We start from the raw sequence: 15,483 nt of genomic DNA on the forward strand, positions 1-15,483 counted from the left end.
AATAAATTGGTCATTTAGCAGACGCTCTTATCCAGAGCGACTTACAGGAGCAATTAGGGTTAAGTGCCTTGCTCAAGTGCACATCGACAGATTTTTCACCTAGTCGGCTCGGGGATTAGAACCAGCGACCTTTCGGTTACTGGCACAACGCTCTTACCCACTAAGCTACCTGAGTATGTGGACAACTACAAATACTTAGGTGTCTGGTTAGACTGTAAACTCTCCTTCCAGACTCACATTAAGAATCTCCAATCCAAAGTTAAATCTAGAATCGGCTTCCTATTTCGCAACAAAGCCTCCTTCACTCATGCTGCCAAACATGCCCTCGTAAAACTGACTATCCTACCGATCCTTGACTTTGGTGATGTCATTTACAAAATAGCCTCCAACACTCTACTCAACAAATTGGATGTAGTCTATCACAGTGCCATCCGTTTTGTCACCAAAGCCCCATATACTACCCACCACTGTGACCTGTACGCTCTTGTTGGCTGATCCTCAATACATATTAGTCGCCAAACCCACTGGCTCCAGGCCATCTATAAATCACTGCTAGGCAAATCTCCGCCTTATCTTAGCTCATTGGTCACCATAGCAACACCCACCCGTAGTCTGCGCTCCAGCGGGTATATCTCACTGGTCATCCCCAAAGCCAACACCTCCTTTGGCCGCCATTCCTTCCAGTTCTCTACTGCCAATGACTGGAACAAATTGCAAAAATCTCTGAAGCTGGAGACTTATCTCCCTCACTAACTTTAAGCATCAGTTGTCAGAGCAGCTTACCGATCACTGCACCTGTACACAGCCCATCTGTAATTAGCCCACCCAACTACCTCATCCCCATATTGTTATTTTGCTCATTTGCACCCCAGTATCTCTATTTGCACATCATCTCTTGCACATCTATCATTCCAGTGTTAATACTAATTGTAATTATTTTGCACTATGGCCTATTTATTGCCTTACCTCCATAACTTGCTACATTTGCACACACTGTATATATATTTTCTGTTGTATTTTTGACTTTATGTTTTGTTTTACCCCATATGTAACTCTGTGTTGTTGTTTTTATTGCACTACTTTGCTTTATCTTGGCCAGGTCGCAGTTGTAAATGAGAACTTGTTCTCAACTGGCTTACCTGGTTAAATAAAGGTGAAATAAATAAAATAAAACCTGCTTAAAATAAATAATGGATTTATTGTGATGGTTTATATTCAATTGATTTATTAGACTTTTTAAATGTAGATGTTCCAAAGGCCCGCATCAGTGGCTTGGAGGCTTGGAGATGCTGAACATGTTTATGTTAATTAACGGCCAATTACCGTGAGACCGGCAGTCTTTTGCATGACAACTGCCACAGCCCTAGCCAGACGCACCGGTTTGTGTCAAGAACTGCAACGCTGCTGGGTTTTTCCACTCAACAGTTTCCAGTGTGTATCAAGAATGGTCCACCACCAAAAGGACATCCAGCCAACTTGACACAACTGTGGAGCATTGGAGTCAACATGGGCCGGCATCCCTGTGGAACGTTTGACACCTTGTACAGTCCATGCACAGACGAATTGAGGCTGTTCTGAAGGGAAAAGGGGGTGCAACTCAATATTAGGAAGGTGTTCCTAATGATTTGTACACTCAGTGTATAGTAATGCATGTTAAGTGGTCTGCACGTAACCACCAAATACAGTATTTCTTAAGTGATCAACTTCAATTTATAAAGGCAGATACCAAATCGTGGTGACTCCATCCACTTTATGGACAGGACTCAATCCAAGGCGCGTTGTAGCGCAACTCACTTTTAAAAAGTCATTTGCATTTCGGCCGACATGCGGAACGCTGAATGCGATCTCCTTGAAGGTCGGCGAATATTCCTTTAAAAAGGCTGTGTAGTGACCTACGCTATAATGCGTCTTTGACCAAAGCTCTGAAACCAGTCATTTAGTCAAATAAAGAGGGTGTAAGATTTAAAACGTACCGTTGCACCCCAGAATTCCGCATGGTGCTATTTAATTAAAGCGCTTTGAAATCTGATGAAAGGTGTTTTATAAATGCTAATTATCATCATATCAATATGTACCACGTCAGTCAGTTATCAACTGGGCCCTAGTACCTACGCCTTCGAGGACCATCTTGATATCACTACCACAGACACTGACGCTGAATCCCAAATCAACCCAAAGCAATATGGCGAAACTTCCACCATGCCTATCAAAACTTCAAAAAGCAACATGAATAATTACAATATTCCGTGAACATATCAAATCCTTTCAGGTTTAAAGTAATAGAGTTGTGAGATTTGGTTCTGGGTGCCAGGGAGGATTATGACCAGGGTTACAGCCAGGGAGGATTATGACCAGGGTTACAGCCAGGGAGGATTATGACCAGGGTTACAGCCAGGGTGGATTATGACCAGGGTTACAGCCAGGGTGGATTATGACCAGGGTTACAGCCAGGGTGGATTATGACCAGGGTTACAGCCAGGGAGGATTATGACCAGGGTTACAGCCAGGGAGGATTATGACCAGGGTTACAGCCAGGGAGGATTATGACCAGGGTTACAGCCAGGGAGGATTATGACCAGGGTTACAGCCAGGGAGGATTATGACCAGGGTTACAGCCAGGGTGGATTATGACCAGGGTTACAGCCAGGGTGGATTATGACCAGGGTTACAGCCAGGGAGGATTATGACCAGGGTTACAGCCAGGGAGGATTATGACCAGGGTTACAGCCAGGGAGGATTATGACCAGGGTTACAGCCAGGGAGGATTATGACCAGGGTTACAGCCAGGGAGGATTATGACCAGGGTTACAGCCAGGGTGGATTATGACCAGGGTTACAGCCAGGGTGGATTATGACCAGGGTTACAGCCAGGGTGGATTATGACCAGGGTTACAGCCAGGGAGTATTATGACCAGGGTTACAGCCAGGGAGGATTATGACCAGGGTTACAGCAGGGTGGATTATGACCAGGGTTACAGCCAGGGTGGATTATGACCAGGGTTACAGCCAGGGTGGATTATGACCAGGGTTACAGCCAGGGTGGATTATGACCAGGGTTACAGCCAGGGTGGATTATGACCAGGGTTACAGCCAGGGAGGATTATGACCAGGGTTACAGCCAGGGAGGATTATGACCAGGGTTACAGCAGGGTGGATTATGACCAGGGTTACAGCCAGGGATGATTATGACCAGGGTTACAGCCAGGGTGGATTATGACCAGGGTTACAGCCAGGGTGGATTATGACCAGGGTTACAGCCAGGGAGGATAATGACCAGGGTTACAGCCAGGGAGGATTATGACCAGGGTTACAGCCAGGGTGGATTATGACCAGGGTTACAGCAGGGTGGATTATGACCAGGGTTACAGCCAGGGAGGATCATGACCAGGGTTACAGCCAGGGAGGATTATGACCAGGGTTACAGCCAGGGAGGATTATGACCAGGGTTACAGCCAGGGAGGATTATGACCAGGGTTACAGCCAGGGTGGATTATGACCAGGGTTACAGCAGGGTGGATTATGACCAGGGTTACAGCCAGGGAGGATCATGACCAGGGTTACAGCCAGGGAGGATTATGACCAGGGTTACAGCCAGGGAGTAAGTACTAGGAGTTGATTTCAACTCAGCAATAAATGAACCCCAAATCATAATTGTCAGTCGTCGACCTTGCGAGCTAGCCGGCAGAAAGTCCAGTGGTGCTCCACTGTGTTCTCATTGGCCCGTTCACTCATGTGGTGGACCCTGGTGTTCCGGATGCTGAAGCCCTGTTTGGAGATGTAGTCCACCAGGAGTACTCTGAGAGACACCTCCTGGTGGTAGTCACACGGACCAAAGGTGAAGGACACCTGGAAGTCCCTGGAATCCATCATGTGTTTGATCCACTTGGTGAAGCTGTTAGAGACCCCCTCCAGTAGGGAGTGGACTTTGGTGGTGATGGTGAGCTGGGTGATGATGACGGCAACAGGGTTGGAGTACTTGGACAGTTTCCTGGTTGACGAGAGCTCCACCAGCTCCTCGAAGGTGTCCAGGGGGTAGAGAGGTTTGGTGTCGGTGAGAGACTGGATCAACGGCTCGATCTGGTAGAAGTCCGCCTCCTTCGAAGAAGAAGAAGAAGAAGATTACTTTATTGTCAAATGTCACAAAGACACTGAAACGTTTATTTCTTATATCCGAACACCCCCCGAGAAACACACTCAGAGGATAGTCCTCTGCTAGCTCAGATTTGAACCGGCAACCCTCCAGTTGCTGGTCCACCGCTCTAACCTCTCGGCTACCTTCCGCAGCAGATCCATCTCTGTGAAGTCGCAGGGCAGGGTGAGCTCCGAGGTGCGGAGGAAGTTCAGGACGTAGCGGAACAGGGGTCCGTCTCGGTCGATGAAGTAGTGTCCCTGTCAAATCAAAGTTTGTCATATTCCCATGTCACACAGACATACAGGTATGTACATTGCATTCGGAAAGTATTCAGACCCCTTACCTTTTTCCACATTTTGTTACGTTACAGCCTTATTCTAAAATAGAAAAAACCAAGCCATGAGGTCGAAGGAATTGTCCGTAGAGCTCAGAGACAGGATTGTGTCGAGGCACAGATCTGGGGAAGGGCAGCAAAAATGTCTGCAGCATTTAAGGTCCCCAAGAACACAGTGGCCTCCATCCCTACGGTGAAGCATGATGGTGGCAGCGAAGAATGGGAGAAACTCCCCAAAAACAGATGTGTCAAGCTTGTAATATCATACCCAAGAAGACTTGATGCTGTAATCGCAGCCAAAGGTGCTTAAACAAAGTACTGAGTAAAGGGTCTGAATACTTACGTAAATGTGATATTTCCATTTTTAATACATTTGCAAAATTTTCTAAAAACCTGTTTTTGCATTGTCATTATGGGGTATTGTGTGTAGATTGATGAGGGGGAAAAAATATTTAATCAATTTTAGAATAAGGCTGACACGTAAAAAAATGTGGAGAAAGTCAAGGGGTCTGAATACTTTCCTAACCCTGGATTTACACCCTACACACCCTGAGAGATAAACATGTCCACCAAAATAATACCAAAATGTATACATACAGGTATGCATGTACACACATGAACTCTGCACAGTACCTGAGCATCGAGGGTGGTGGGGAAGTCCCCAGGAACATGGCCCCTAGCATGGAGTCAGGGTAGCGCTGCAGGGTGGACAGGGACGTGGAGTACAGACAGCCACCCACGTTGAGGGTCACAGGGTCAGTCATCTATAGACAGACAGACACAGGGTCACACATCTATAGACAGCCAGCCACCCACGTTGAGGTTCACAGGGTCAGTCATCTACAGCCAGCCACCCACGTTGAGGTTCACAGGGTCAGTCATCTATAGACAGCCAGCCACCCACGTTGAGGTTCACAGGGTCAGTCATCTATAGACAGCCACCCACGTTGAGGGTCACAGGGTCAGTCATCTATAGACAGACAGACACAGGGTCAGTCATCTATAGACAGCCACCCACGTTGAGGGTCACAGGGTCAGTCATCTATAGACAGACAGACACAGGGTCAGTCATCTATAGACAGACAGCCACCCACGTTGAGGGTCACAGGGTCAGTCATCTATAGACAGCCAGCCACCCACGTTGAGGGTCACAGGGTCAGTCATCTATAGACAGCCACCCACGTTGAAGGTCACAGGGTCAGTCATCTATAGACAGACTGACACAGGGTCACAGGGTCAGTCATCTATAGACAGCCAGCCACCCACGTTGAGGGTCACAGGGTCAGTCATCTATAGACAGACAGACACAGGGTCAGTCATCTATAGACAGCCAGCCACCCACGTTGAGGGTCACAGGGTCAGTCATCTATAGACAGCCAGCCACCTACGTTGAAGGTCACAGGGTCAGTCATCTATAGACAGACAGACACAGGGTCAGTCATAATATAATATGACATCATATATAATATCATAATATGGACATGGTCTTTTACCAAATAGGGCTGTCTTCTGTATACCCCCCCTACCTTGTCACAACACAACTGATTGGCTCAAACGCATTAAGAAGGAAATAAATTCCTCAAATTAACTTTTAAGAAGGCACACCTGTTAATTGAAATGCATTCCATGACTACCTCATGAAACTGGTTGAGAGAATGCCAAGAGTGTGCAAAGCTGTCATCAAGGCAAAGGGTGGCTATTTGAAGAATCTCAAATATAAAATATTTGGATTTGTTTAACACTTTTTTGGTTACTACATGATTCCATATGTGTTATTTCATAGTTTTGATGTCTTCACTATTATTCTACAATGTAGAAAATAGTAAAAATAAAGAAAAACCCTGGGATGAGGAGGTGTTCTAAAACTTTCGACCGGTAGTGTTCATTCATCTACAGGAGACAGAAAGAGAAACAAACTGGATGTGTAAATCCCGGGTGACATTTCTAGTCTGGTCCCAGGTCTGTTTGTGCTGTCTCGCCAACTCCTATGGTCCATGAACAAGTGGATCATATGTGGTAAATGGAAGCCAAGCTCATTGTCACGACAGCGCGAACAGATCTAGGATCAGGCTACCACAGATCTGGGATCAGGCTACCACAGATCTGGGATCAGGCTACCACTGATCTGGGATCGGGCTACCACTGATCTGGGATCAGGCTACCACTGATCTGTCCTAACGGTTGTAGCCCATTTCACAGGACATGGATCGTCACTTCCTCTTCCTTATTGACACTCACCATATATCCCCAGTCTCCATTTTCCATCTTCACCACTATGTTGTAGTGAACATTTCTATTCACTACCATAGGGCCCCCACCGGCCCCTCCTCCCCGGGTGAACAGAGGCAGGGTGGAACGAAGTGCTGTTCCTTCTGTTATTCCACGCTCTGGGATCTGCTCTAGAGAGAGAGAGAGAGACAGAGAGAGACAGAGAGACAGAGAGAGAGACAGAGAGACAGAGAGAGAGGCAGAGAGAGAGAGAGAGCGAGAGAGAGACAGAGGCAGAGAGAGAGAGAGAGAGAGAGAGAGAGAGAGAGAGAGAGAGAGAGACAGAGACAGAGGCAGAGAGAGAGAGAGAGAGACAGAGAGAGAGAGAGACAGAGAGAGAGAGAGACAGAGAGAGAGAGAGAGAGAGAGAGAGAGGCAGAGAGAGAGAGAGACAGAGAGAGAGAGAGAGAGAGAGAGAGAGAGAGAGAGAGAGAGAGAGAGAGAGAGAGAGAGAGAGAGAGAGAGAGAGAGAGAGAGACAGAGAGACAGAGAGAGAGAGAGACAGAGAGAGAGAGAGATTAAATGAAGAACTGTCAACAAGATATCAATAGATGATTGTCCGAGTTGGCCCTTATCAACCTTCAATATAGCTAGTATCACATTCATGCACCAATTAAATTTAGTTCATTTCATTTGGGCTAGAAATGATCCACATACAGTGCCTTCAGAAAGCATTCATACCCCTTGACTTATTCCACATTTTGTTTTACAGCCCGAATTATTTTTCTCACCCATCTACACACAATACACCATAATGACAAAGTTAAAACATACTTGAAATGTTTGCAATTGTATTGAAATATAAATACAAATATCTCATTTACATAAGTATTCACACCCCTGAGTCATTATTTTGTAGAAGCACCTTTGGCAGCGATTACAGCTGTGAGTCTTTCTGGGTAAGTCTCTAAGAGCTTTCCACACCTGGATTCTGCAACATTTACCCGTTATTATTTTCACAATTCTTCAAGCTCTGTCAAATTGGTTGTTGATCAACCATTTTCATGTCTTGCCATAGATTTTCAAGTAGATTTAAGTCAAAGTGTAACTCGGCTACTCAGGAACATTCACTGTTTTCTTGGTAAGCAACTCCAGTGTAGATTTGGCCTTGTGTTTTAGGTTATTGTCCTGCTGAACAGTGAATTAATTTCCCACGCCGAATAGCCTGAAACCACAGGGCTCTTCTCGCAGGCTCCACTTCCCATGCTTGACCTTTGGTATGATGTTCTTACTGTGGAATGCAGAGTTTGGTTTTCGCCAGACATTACTGGAACCATGTCGTCCAAAAAGTTATAATTTTGAATCATCTGTCCAAGGAACGTTCTTCCAAGAATTTGGACGAGATGGGTCCCATTATGCCTGGCGAAAACCAAACTCTGCATTCCACAGTAAGAACATCATACCAAAGGTCAAGCATGGTGGTGGTGGTGTGATGGTTTGGGGATGCTTTGCTGCCTCAGGACCTGGACGACTTGCCTTAATAGAAGGAACCATGAATTCTGCTCTGTATCAGAGAATTATTCAGGAGAATGTCAGACCATCCGTCTGTGAGCTGAAGCTGAAGCGCAGCTGGGTCATGCAGCAAGACAATGATCCAAAACACACAATCTAGTCTACATGAAAATTGCTAAAAAGCAACAAATTGGATGTTTTGGAATGGCCTAGTCAAAGTCCAGACCTAATCCCAATTGAGATGTTGTGGCAGGACTTGAAACGAGCAGTTCATGCTTGAAAACCCACACGTCACTGAGTTAAAGCAGTTCTGCATGGAAGAGTGGGCCAAAATTCCTCCACAGCGACGTGAGAGACTGATCAACAACTACAGGAAGCATTTGGTTGGAGTCATTGCAGCTAAAGGTGGCACAACCAGTTATTGAGTGTGAGGGGGCAATTACTTTTTCACACAGGGGAATTGGGTGTTGCATAACTTTGTTTATGAAATAAATATGTAATTGTTGTGTTATTTGTTCACTTATGTTCCCTTTATCTAATATTAGGTTTTGGTTGAAGATCTGATAACATTCAGTATCACAAATATGCAAAAGTAGAGAAAATTAGAAAAGGGGGCAAATCCTTTTTCATAGCACTGTAAATTACAGCAGCAGCAGCAATAGTTCCAGCAGCAACTCACGAGCAGGTCAATTTAAAATACACCGCTGTTTTGAAGGTAGGACATTATTCTTTGAATCTAGTTGGTGCAATATCAGCTGATGCTATCAGCCCTGTATATTATGATTACATTGTGACATTTTTTGGTCTTCGGCAAACAATATTTTTCAGCTGTTTGACACAAGAGGCTACGGTGTCTCAAGATGGACAAACAGTACTACTGCCGCTTTTTCCTCGTTTTTCATGTGAAGGTCTTAAAAAAAAACTAGAGTCGATATCCGCGTCCCCACGGAAATCTAACTAGCATTAAAAAATCCCAATCGAAATCCATCTGTTTAAGCTAGATATAGCTGTTTTTTGCAATGGCTGCGTCTCAATCCACCGCATCCGCTAATGGCGGCCTTCCGCACCTGCGGTGGAAGGTGACCCAGCTACAGCGGTGTTTGTCAGACCATGAGACGTCCCGAAAAATCGGTTTTCTTTACGTAATGTCTGTAGCTTCCGAACGGTTTGGCCTACAAACTATGGAAGGATCATAAGGCTGAGCCCATTTAGTCGACAGAGGTCTTTAGACGAGCAGTCGCAAATATATTTTTTTTTTATGGCATACGAGACACCCGCCTGATTTGTGCCGGGTCACAGTGGACTAATCCATTCAGGAAGAAAGGGAGTGTGGCTAAGATGCACAAGGCAAGTCTCGCTCCAGAATGCGCTCTCTCCCGCCATTTTTTGCGCATTCATTGTTTTATCACTTCATTGTGTGAATTGTTTGCCCTTTGATTGTTAGTGTCTATCAATTCCCCATTACATATATCACCAGTACATTACCGTTAATTCCCATAATTTCTAATCTACAATGTTTGTTTGGTTACGGCAACTTCTGTTAATCCATTCAAAAATATAAGCGCAACATGTAAAGTGTTAGTCCCATGTTTCATGAGCTGAAAAATATAAAATAAACAATTTTCCATACGCACAAAAAACGTATTTCTCAAAAAACAATTGCACAAATTGGTTTACATCCCTGCTAGTGAGCACTTCTCCTTTGCCAAGAATTCATCCACCTAACAGGTGTGGCATATCAAGAAGCCGATTAAACAGCATGATCATTACACAGGTGCACCTTGTGCTGGGGACAATAAAAGGCCACTTTAAAATGTGCAGTTTTGTCACACAACACTATGCCACAGATGTCTCAAGTTGAGGGAGTGTGCAATTGGCATGCTGACTGCAGGAATGTCCACCAGAGCTGTTGCCAGATAATTTATTGTTAATTTCTCTACCATAAGCCGACTCCAAAATCATTTAGAGAATTTGGCAGTAAGTCCAACCACATGTAACCACGCCAGCCCAGGACCTCCACATCCGGCTTCTTCACCTGCGGGATCGTCTGAGGGGGGATGGGGGTGCTGAGGAGTATTTCTGTCTGTAATAAAGCCCTTTTGTGGGGAAAAACTCATTCTGATTGGCTGGGCCTGGCTCCCCAGTGGGTGGGCCTGGCTGCCAAGTGGGTGGGCCTATGCCATCTCAGGCCCACCCATGGCTGCGCCCCTGCCTAGTCATGTGAAATCCATAGATTAGGGCCTAATGAATTTATTTCAATTGACTGATTTCCTTAAATGAACTGTAACTCAGTAAAAAAAAAAAAATGTTTTGTTTATATTTTTGTTCAGTATATTATTATTGTTGCAGTCATTTACTGTTCTCATTCTCAGAGTGGACAAGTTGTTTGCAGAGCTCAAAACCTGCTGAGAAACACGTTTTGGTTTATTTCATTCCATTTACGAGTTTATTTATTGTCTTTTGTTTGTAGCGCTCCTGTCAATGTTGAGTAAAGACACACACCTGATTACGCATAGAACTAGGCCTAGGCTACGTGGCCTGTGTATTAATGTAGACCTATAAATGTGCCCATTTGGGGATCTGATAGTATTTCTGATTGGCTTAATGCACCACCACTAATGAGCTGTGGAGCTTCTCAAAGTACTTTTTTCCCCCTTCACCTCAAACAAGTATTTTTTTAGAATCCATTGAGTGACAATAGTTCCTCAATGTATTTGAAAAATATTTCCAGCTCTCTCCCTTTCGATTCCCACTCGGCATTAAAGGGAAAAATGTAATGTTCTGATCCAGTCATAAAATACCTGATTGCTTCTTATCGCTTGCACAAATAGCCTTCAGCTGTGTCTGTCCCGAGCTCACCGTGGCCCAGATTATTTTATACAAGCTTCGGGCTGGACCCAGTTAATAGTTGATACAATGTTTCAAGGTTGTTGTAGAGATGCCATGAGTAGCCAATGTGATTTACAGGATATTTAAAAAAAAATATCCGGATATTTTCTACCTGCAGGCTGTAACGTTTTTATTCGTTGGCTTTATGTAGGCTTTTTTTTTTTTTTTTTACATATTGGCAATAGAAGTTACTTTTTAGATTTGTATCATTTTCATTTAGATAGAATTTAGATTAACCACATGACAATGATTTTGAGATACGAAGACTATAATAAATTAAATGAAACTGTTCCATGAAAATGTGCATGTGAAAATCATAACTGGCACGCAGATCGGTAGAAATTGTCATATAAATTGGCACTCGAAATGGAAAAGGCTGCCGACCCCTGGTGTAACCTATTACCGGCATCTACAGGAGCATTATGGCACAATCAGCAGGAGGAGGGTGAGGAACAAGGTTTTCTTCTTCTGGTTAGGCTATCTTGATCTGTTTCCCTCGAGTCATTTGTGTGTCTTAAATATTTAAATCAAACAGTGTACTTAAAGCATCAGACAAGCTCAGTGCATATAGTTGATTTTATTAAAAACACACAGGGTGTGTCTATTTGGAAAAATACAAGTTTTAACATTTCAACCAATCGATTGGTCGAAAGAACAGGCAACGCTCGGTTGGCCAAGTTTTTTTTTTTTGCCGGGGACTGCCCTATGAGAGACTCTCACGAACATGGGGTTCTCCGTTTTGCTCTACGACCACCACAAGCTCACGGGACTCATCTATAGTTGGTACCGCCGATCTGACAACTTCTGTCTGTAGCGTCCGAACAGTTTGGACTACACACCAATATGACCCCTCTGTGGAAAGGTGAGACACTCAAGACTAGTCTGAAGGTAACCCGGTACCAGTTTTGAAAAATGTATGGAAGTGTATATACAGTGGGGAGAACAAGTATTTGATACACTGCCGATTTTGCAGGTTTTCCTACTTACAAAGCATGTAGGTCTGTAATTTTTATCATAGGTACACTTCAACTGTGAGAGATGATTTTTAAGTAATTAATTTGCATTTTATTGCATGACATAAGTATTTGATCACCTACCAACCAGTAAGAATTCCAGCTCTCACAGACCTGTTAGTTTTTCTTTAAGAAGCCCTCCTGTTCTCCACTCATTACCTGTATTAACTGCACCTGTTTGAACTTGTTACCTGTATAAAAGACACCTGTCCACACACTCAATCAAACAGACTCCAACCTCTCCACAATGGCCAAGACCAGAGAGCTGTGTAAGGACATCGGGGATAAAATTGTAGACCTGCACAAGGCTGGGATGGGCTACAGGACAATAGGCAAGCAGCTTGGTGAGAAGGCAACAACGGTTGGCGCAATTATTAGAAAATGGAAGAAGTTCAAGATGACGGTCAATCACCCTCGGTCATGCAAGATCTCACCTCGTGGGGCATCAATGATCATGAGGAAGGTGAGGGATCAGCCCAGAACTACACGCAGGACCTGGTCAATGACCTGAAGAGAGCTGGGACCACAGTCTCAAAGAAAACCATTAGTAACACACTACGCCGTCATGGATTAAAATCCTGCAGCGCACGCAAGGTCCCCCTGCTCAAGCCAGCGCATGTCCAGGCCCATCTGAAGTTTGCCAATGACCATCTGGATGATCCAGAGGAGGAATGGGAGAAGGTCATGTGGTCTGATGAGACAAAAATAGAGCTTTTTGGTCTAAACTCCACTCGCCGTGTTTGGAGGAAGAAGAAGGATGAGTACAACCCCAAGAACACCACCCCAACCGTGAAGCATGGAGGTGGAAACATCATTCTTTGGGGATGCTTTTCTGCAAAGGGGACAGGATGACTGCACCCTAACCCTAATAGCAGTAAGGCCAAATTCAATGTTTCATCAAGTATTTGTTTTATACCTAAAGGAGTCCTAAAATGCAAATAGCTAAATGATCCTTGGTATGACCATCTTAAACAATCCCACATTTTAGCTTAGTAGAACGTTTTCATGCTAAAAAATTTAACTTGAGAAATCCTGCACCAAACATCTTAGGACATAAAATTGCGCAACTAACATCTCCGACAAAAATTAAAAGGATTTCTTGATTATCTTCTTGACTATCGTCTCAAAATGGACAAACAATACCATTGCCAGGTTGTTGTTTTTTCGTTTTTCAGGCTAAGGTATTTTCAAATGAAGGTACAGTTCGGTAGAGTTCGTACATATATTATGACAACATTTGACGTTTTTATTCCTTTAGGATTTTGGGGTTTCTTCGGCTGCTTTCTGGAGCTGAAGTCTACGACCTCCTCGTTAGGTGACTGGACAAGAGCAGGGATTCTTTGTTGTCATTCCACGACAGAACTCGTTTTCATTTTTTTCATTAATAAAATACTGCACCAAACATCTTAGCTAGATGTAAAATTGCGCGACTAAAGATCTCTTCGGCAAAAAACGTCTAAATTAATGACAGATCTCTTGAGTTACTTTAGATTAATTGTGACTATTTTAATAAAGCGAATTACTGGCTACGGCGTCTCAAAACAGACAAACAGGACTAGTTCGGTTCAGCTAGTTAGCGCTAGCCGAAAGTAAGCATACTGACGCCTTTAGCCTAATTTAGTCCATTTTTGGTTAATAGTTAGCCAGCCTTGCTAATTATCACAGGTTAGTTAGCTAAACTAGAATAAAAAATAATTAAAAAAAAAACTAGTTATTTACAGACCATTGTTCGTAATTTCAAAGCTCTTAATAGTGACGTTAGCTAGCTAGTTACATCCAGGATTTGAAGTTGGGATACAAACAGCAGGGGATGTTAGCTAACTGAAACAAACACTAGCTAGCTATGCGATCACCCTTTCTACTGAACATTTTTGAATGAACGTATTTTAACACATTAGCTAGGTTTATGAGATTCATTTACCCAACCTGTTTGCGATGTTGCATTTGTTCCTCTGTAGCTAGCTAGATCAGATGGGATCCATGCTGAAGCAGTGAGCTGGTTAGTCTGGAAATGTAAACCATGGCACCAAGATCAGAGAGGGATGCTCCGCCAAATATGGTTCAGTATGGCTCCGCTGCCTGCGCCACAAAAATCGTGACTAGACAACCAACAAACCAACCAACCATCAGCAACATTGTAGCTAGCTAACTTTCCACTTTGATGGTCTTCTGCGTCGTGTTGGTCTTAGCGCCAGTCTGTGAATGCTATCAGAGAGGAAGAGGCGAAGCGAGAGGTATTACTCCGACATAATTCTGTCCACGAAAATAAGCCCACGAAGCGAGGAATTTTTGTGTAGATGTCAACAAAATATGTAATTGCTAATTTGTTACTTGAGGCTTATTTGATCGAATACAAGTTTCGTTATGGTTGGGTTGTTACGAATGCACTGATTGAAGTGGACACACGTGGCCTTTCGGCAACTTTGACCAAAAAAACTATATCGGAGTTGTGCCTGTTGTCATAAAGATATAGAGGATTGTCATGGATATAACCAGTTTTAGCATGGACATTGTCATTGAGGGCTTCCACCATTTTAAAGTTGTCAACTGGGTGGGGATTCATGCGTTGGGAGCGATCAGTCAATGAAGAAGAAAATTGACTGCTTTAAAGTGTCACAGATGTTAAAATAACATGGGGCGGCGCACAATTTGCCCAGCGTTGTCCAGGGTAGGGGAGGGAATGGCCGGCAGGGGTGTAGCTCAGTTGGTAGAGCATGGTGTTTGCAACGCCAGGGTTGTGGGTTCGATTCCCACGGGGGGCCAGTATGAAAAAATAAAAAATTAATGTATGCACTCACTAACTGTAAGTCGCTCTGGATAAGAGCGTCTGCTAAATGACGTAAATGTAAATGAGTCCTCTATCTCTATGACCTGTTGTGCACAGCGTCTCTGCTGTCTCATTGGATAGAATGGTCCCACCTGATCTTGTCTCCTCCCGCCTGCCTTCCATCTTTGAGGACATGTATTTCCATTGTTAGAGCGGTCACTCGAATATCTTGTTAATATAATAGAAAATCATTGGTGATATACGTCACTGTGAAACAGGAAAGAATAACTAAGTATTTCCGGGTCACGGATTTTTGTAACTCTTCAGAATAAATCCTGTCCTTATACTATGTACATGAATAATTATGGAAAATATATATTATACTAATATATATTATACTACTTATCATACGAATAATAATTAAAAGTATTTCTATAAGATAGTATCTGATATTATTTATTTAAAAAATGATAAAGCCTAAATTGTCATTTTTGTGTCCTGAATGTTACTGCTATGGACAACTGTTTTTCCAAGACAAGCCATGTATCCTGAAATTCTTCATCTGAAATCAATTAATGTCTTGTTTTTGTCCAACCATGGGTCCTCCTCATCCCCACCTACCACCTCC

General features: G+C 43.7%; 1 protein-coding gene across 1 annotated transcript; it reads right to left on the reverse strand.

Annotated features, from left to right (window-relative positions):
* Positions 1-2,024: 2,024 nt before the first annotated feature.
* Positions 2,025-14,323, reverse strand: LOC121557932 (BTB/POZ domain-containing protein KCTD6). The gene is given in 6 exon segments (XM_041871375.2): positions 2,025-4,095; positions 4,276-4,389; positions 5,100-5,131; positions 5,134-5,230; positions 6,705-6,860; positions 14,015-14,323. Coding segments are annotated over 6 exon segments (858 nt in total). The 5' UTR covers positions 14,033-14,323; the 3' UTR covers positions 2,025-3,654.
* Positions 14,324-15,483: the final 1,160 nt, after the last annotated feature.

The sequence above is a fragment of the Coregonus clupeaformis genome, chromosome 10 (assembly GCF_020615455.1).
Source record: "Coregonus clupeaformis isolate EN_2021a chromosome 10, ASM2061545v1, whole genome shotgun sequence".
NCBI classification, from domain to species: Eukaryota; Metazoa; Chordata; class Actinopteri; order Salmoniformes; family Salmonidae; genus Coregonus; species Coregonus clupeaformis.